At 35.9% G+C, this 6000-nt stretch overlaps 1 protein-coding gene across 2 annotated transcripts in view; it reads left to right on the forward strand.

The window, feature by feature from the left end:
- The window catches only part of LOC107555009 (metabotropic glutamate receptor 7-like), a 256667-nt gene that overhangs the window by 149391 nt on the left and 101276 nt on the right, over positions 1 to 6000 (forward strand). For both annotated transcript variants that reach the window (XM_016237693.1, XM_016237695.1), the window contains exon 5: positions 470 to 607. In XM_016237693.1, coding sequence (XP_016093179.1) covers positions 470 to 607 — 138 coding nt within the window. The remainder of the gene's footprint in view (positions 1 to 469; positions 608 to 6000) is intronic.

The raw sequence follows: 6000 nt of genomic DNA on the forward strand, positions 1-6000 counted from the left end.
TCTCCCAGTGATTCAATAGAATGTTCATTCAAAGTGATCTGGTGTTTAATAATGCACAGAAACATCAATGTTGTTATGTTGGTAGTTGAGCTGTTGCAGGTAGTCATTGACTTTTTTTTTCATACTACGGAAGTCAATGGCTACTGGCAACTGTTTGGTTACCAACATTCTTCAAACTATAAAGTTTTTGTGTGAAAATGTACAAATGAGATACAAATTCATAGAAATTAGCCACCAGTTCATTAAAACGTAAAATAGATACTAATTGCCATGTGAGTATGTTGGAAACGCCAACAAACTTGGCACTGTTCATACGTTATCATTACACATCTTTTTTTTTTTTGGGAGATGTACTAGTGAAGCAATTTTGGTATGTTCAGGTATACTCAAAATAATAGCACATGGCTTTTCAGGTAATATTACCGATTATCTGATGCTATCGCTAATGGTTTTACGTTGTCATTTTCAGGTTTCGACACCTACTTTACATCACGCACACTGGAGAACAACAGAAGGAACGTCTGGTTTGCTGAGTTCTGGGAGGAGAACTTCAACTGCAAGCTCATGAGTTCCTCCAAGAAAGAAGACACTAGCAGAAAGTGCACAGGTAAATGCTAACAGCTCATTTTAGCCTAAAAACACCTCATGCTATGACATGCAGGTTTTCTCTCAGCGAGTTGATGATGTTTGCCCTCTTGACTGAAAACCTAGCTTAACAATTCTGTGTAAACTGGTAACTGGTACAGTCTTTTCATTGATGGTAACTGGTCGAAGTTGATCTTTAGCGACAACAGGTGATCAGGTGATTTTGGTAACTGGTTGACTGCCTAATTGACCAGCTTGGACCTGCTAATAACCAGCTAGTTACCAGATAGTGTGTAAAAATCAAAGCTACCAGCTTTAGCTGGATTTTCCAGCAAGGAATTATAAACACTTGCTGCAGTGATTGAAAAAAGTATAAAAGTTACCACTGTTTCCCTAGCTTTTTTTTTTTTGAAGAATCCTGTCAGGCTCATTGACTCCAGCTTATTAGCGCTGCGTTTCTGAATACAAAGCACATTCTCCACTGTAACAGAGCTCTCAATTACATAAGCTTCCCTCAGCTCATCATGGCTAGTTCAGGCTGACAGGTTCCCAATTCCCAGTCAGCTACAAGACAGAGTACATGCGCATCAAGATTGTCAAATGAAATGTGGGAATATTCATAACAGAATAGCATAAGTATGCATGCAAGGTTGTTTTCCTTTCTTATTTAAAAATAAAATAGGTGTAGCTTTGGACGCATTAATCCAGGATTGAGTAGAACATTACATTTTAAGCAATGATATGCATTATTACTAAAGTAGAATTTCTAAGTTGTAAAATCATTTTTAAATTGTAAATGCATGTATTTTGTCTTGTAGCCTGTGGCGAAGTCAATATCAGCACAAGGGGTAAACACTCTGGAGTATCTAGAGTAATTAATGTAGGAATCAATACTATTGACTATGTGCTAACGAAATTAAAAGAATGACAAAGAAATTGTTACCCAGAATTATTCTGTATTGTATAATATGTCCTTTCACATTTCTCTGATAAATATGATGCTTGTCAAGAGATGTGTATTGATATTTGAACCGGTGAAAACTCCGTTAATTGACTAATGATGTGCACAACTGTCACATAGGAAAACAGAGACAGTGTACAACAACTGGTTTTGCTTCAGGACAGATTTTACAGCGAGGACCCAATGCTGTACCAAACCTCTTTATTGAGCAAAATTGAATTTCAGTGGTTTGATGCTCTCAGCAGCTAATAATTCACTGCACAAAACACCAAGGTGCAAAGGGGTCTAGCAGCTCTATTAAGCCTAACCAAAATGGTCGACCAGGTCAAAATAAGGTCCACTAGATGGTACTTGAAGTGTTCTGCTATTTAGACCACATTGGACTAACATACATAAGATAGAAACTATTTGACTGTCGCCTACACCTTATGTCAAGTTTGTAGTAACATAGCACCAGCCTCAGACAGACCGCCGGCTCGCCCACAGATCGCCCACAGTCTGTTCCCAAACCGTCTGATGCACATTGCACAAAGATGGCAAGAACTGACTGAAAAACACTATCCTTGCTGGTCACTGTTGTGCAATTTGTTTATTCCACGATTGTTTATTTTTGTGGTACCAACCAGTGTTACCAATTGTGGTTTTCCTGCAAAATTGGGCTACTTTTACACTGTTGCTGTGGGTTGTTATTTTAGCCTGCAAGTCAAAGCAATTTCACGATTTTGATGGAGGGGAAAACCACGGAAAAAACTGATTGGGCTAATTTTAAATAAGAATTAGGATGGTTCTGTTTCGCAGTCCTGGCAACCCTGGTTACTAACTTTTTTCATATATTAATGACACATAAAAATGTGACAAATTCTGATTGGTCACTTTTTTGGCATTCTTGACCGAGTGTTTGGCCAGAATAAATTGAAAAATTGAAATTGTATGCAACTAATCAAAAGTCTAGCTATCTGAGTAGTAACATTGTACGCGCTTGAGACCAAAAAACAAATTAGCATATGTTGGCTTTTAAATTTTTTTTACAATTTTTTGCATGTTATATTGCCGTTCAAACAGCAGCATAATACAGTCCTATTTTTGAGCACTAATATGATTGTACAATCATTCCTAAATGCAACTAGGCACCAAACACATATTTTTTCTTGTTTTCCTGTAACTAAAACGTCTAAATAAAACAAGATATTTTTAATTGAAAAGTGACATTTTTGTAAGATAATTAAGCCCTGTTCACACCAAGGACGATAACTATAATGATAACGATAAAATATAGTTTTTCAAATCGTTCTAAATGTAAAAAGAATAGCAGAGTTCATACCACAACTATAACAATAATGACACATAGGAACGATATCGTTGGAATCACTTTTTAGAACAATTTATTTTCCAGCTGATGAATGATAAAAACATTGACAGCAAATCAGAATCCATCCTGCTTTAAGGAGATTGACAATTTAAAGGAGCAAACGACAAAACTGCAGTGCACGCTTATAATAAACAGAATGTTATCGCTACGCTAATACAGTTATATAGTTATAATATATCTTTATAGTCATCGTTCTTTGTGTGAACGGGCCTTTAGACTTGTTTTTATGCAATAACTTTATTTAATTTACACTATTTTTGTTTGTTTTAGTTACAAAGTGGTGTCTTGCACTAATATTTTTTTTATATATACTGACACCTAGTGGTGTGGATGAAGCATCACTAAATGTGCTTGCATTCGGTGTGAACTCATCCACTATACGAAAAGTTGTCTCTTACATTATTTAGTGTGATATGTGGTGCTTTTTTCCATTTGTGGTTTCGATAACTCTCCTAGAGGTACAAGCTGTAGTCATCCGAAAGTTGTAGATCCAGATGCTGTTTTCCACCAGTTTATGGTCTCTGTGAGACGTAGTCAATGAGAAATCTTGTTTATTGAGTGTCCTGCCTGCTCCGGGAGTCTCTGGACAACGAGGTGAGATATTCAAGAACTGGAGGTGGCGGCAGTTTCTGTTAGCGACAGCTGGCAACGACAGTCTGCATCGCCCAGAGACGCCGTCGGTGTGAGGGCCAATTTACAGACATCAAGGGCCCGAGTATGTGATGAGAGAGAAAGCACATGGTGTCGTCTCTGGAACAACAGTGTGCGCTGGGGTGCAAAGGAGAGTCAGTTCTGATGGATGACATGGGAGAAGCGAGAGAGGAATTGGCTGTAGTCCAGGATCACGATTGTACAGGAGAAGATGCAATTAAAGAGGGCTGGATTGGAAAGTCACTGTGAATTTGTAATCAATTTTCGGGTTTCTTTGATGTGCTCCTGCACATAGGTCATTACGTGTGTGGCATGATCGCCACTGCCACCATTAAAAAGATGTAATGAGATTTTTGTAGCTATATTTATAGTCTTAAATGTCAATTTTCGGTGTCTTGTGCTAAAATGCAACAAGATACCAAATGCACAGTTGCATCTTTTTTTCCTGTAATAACAACAAAAATGTATTTAAAACAAGATATTTTTACTTAAAAAGTGTTACGTCCCATGTCGTAGGTTGTACTGTTCTCAGGGTAGTCATTTAATTTTGATTGTTTTATTCTCTATGCAATTTAGAATAGTTTTTTTGAAAATATATCTTTGTTTATTTCATTTACACTACTTATCATATATATTATGCTGACACCTAGTGGTGTGGAGGATGCATTACACAAAACTCAGCCATCGATTAACAACTTCTGCAAACAAAAGTGTCGCATAATATGATTTAGTCTTAAATAAAAGTTATTTTTAGCTGGTCTTGTTTAATCAACAAGGCGGTCTCCATCAGGATACTCACTCTGTAAAAATAAAACATCTTTTTGGGGCACTGATATGACTTGAGAATGTATGTGAGCTTACATTATTTTGAAACATATTTTCAAAGTTACGTTTTTATTATTATTTTAGTAAGCATAGACCTCAATAAATTCAGCTGGATTTATGCTTAAAACAAGAAAAGACATACAAATAATTCTTAATATATTATTATCCGCAGTTTTGCTTCTTGTGTAAATGTCGTGTGTTTAAATATTTGGACCCACGTTATATTAAGTGGCCTTAACTACTATGTACTTACATCAAAAAAATAAGTGCAATGTACTTTGTGTTCATATTGTGTTGCAAATCACTTTTGCTGCTATTGAGGTGGGATACGGGTAAGGTTAGGGACGAGTTTGGTGGTTTGGGTAAGATTAAGGGTCAACAGTGTAATTATAATACAATGTGAATATATATATATATATATATATATATATACAATCTAAACAAATTATAGTACAATGTAAAAACATGTACGTACACAATAAGTACATTTGTAATGCTCGGCCTATTAAAAGACTGGCCAAAACGTACCAAATGATTCACTTGAATGCAAGTACATAGTTAAGGGCACTTAATATAAAGTGAGACCAAATATTTTTACTGCAATAAAAGACAGAACTACTCTTGCTGAATGACATTGGGAATGCTTTTAAAGGATTGAAGAGCCAGAGTTCAGTGTCCTCTGGGCACTGGAGTATTTGAATTTTGACTCGCAATGGCACTTCATGAAAATGACAGCTTCTCAGTCCCCTCACAAAAGAAAACATAAACAGAAAATTGCAGAATTCTGCCTGTGGAATTGCTGTTATTATTGGTGTTTTCAATAGAAATGTTCAGAGAGACTGATGCACTTGTGTCACTTGTGTTGCAAAATTATAGTTTTTTTTTATTTATTGAAAAGTTGTAATTTAGCTGTACATTAGCATTTCTATGCCACATTTGTCATTCTTATAGATAAAGTATCTCTTATTGTTTGTCTGAGGAAGTTTTGGTATATTCAAGTAAAGATAAAACGGAATTCAAAGTCATCTTTAATTTAAATAGCAAGGTTTATTTTGAAGTGAAACAAGAAAATGTATAGGTTGGAATTTGTTTTCATTTTGTTTTTATTATTATTATTGTGTTTATTTGATGTTGACTTTTATAAAAATTTTAAATAAACATTTGTCATCTAATCAAGATGGACTGATCATGATAGCAGTTTTGTTTTATGTCCTTGTTCTTTGTGCAAGTGTGTCGTATCAGTAACAAACAAGCACTTCTTGTGTAGGATGTTCTGCTCTGAGGAAACGGGGACATCCTGATTCGTTCCTTTCCATTTTTTGACCTCTTTCAGCAGGCGCCAATCAGCCCACAGACATCTATTCACCGTAATTACATGCTGTGTTTATCTATGTAGCACATGCTTCAGGATCGCTTCCATTTTCAGCGGTGGGTTTTGCAGAATTATAGCTTGATAATAATGAGAGTGACAGCCATTGCTTAGCATATCAGAAGCAAGAAACACCCATACATCCATCTCTCCATCCATCTATATGAAGCTTTAATTTTCTGACTTGACAAGATCAAACAGCTCTCGATTAAACTAGAATGATCAGCATACCTAACCTTT

This window comes from Sinocyclocheilus grahami, unplaced genomic scaffold (genome assembly GCF_001515645.1).
Source record: "Sinocyclocheilus grahami isolate Dianchi unplaced genomic scaffold, SAMN03320097.WGS_v1.1 scaffold522.1, whole genome shotgun sequence".
Lineage (NCBI taxonomy): Eukaryota > Metazoa > Chordata > Actinopteri > Cypriniformes > Cyprinidae > Sinocyclocheilus > Sinocyclocheilus grahami.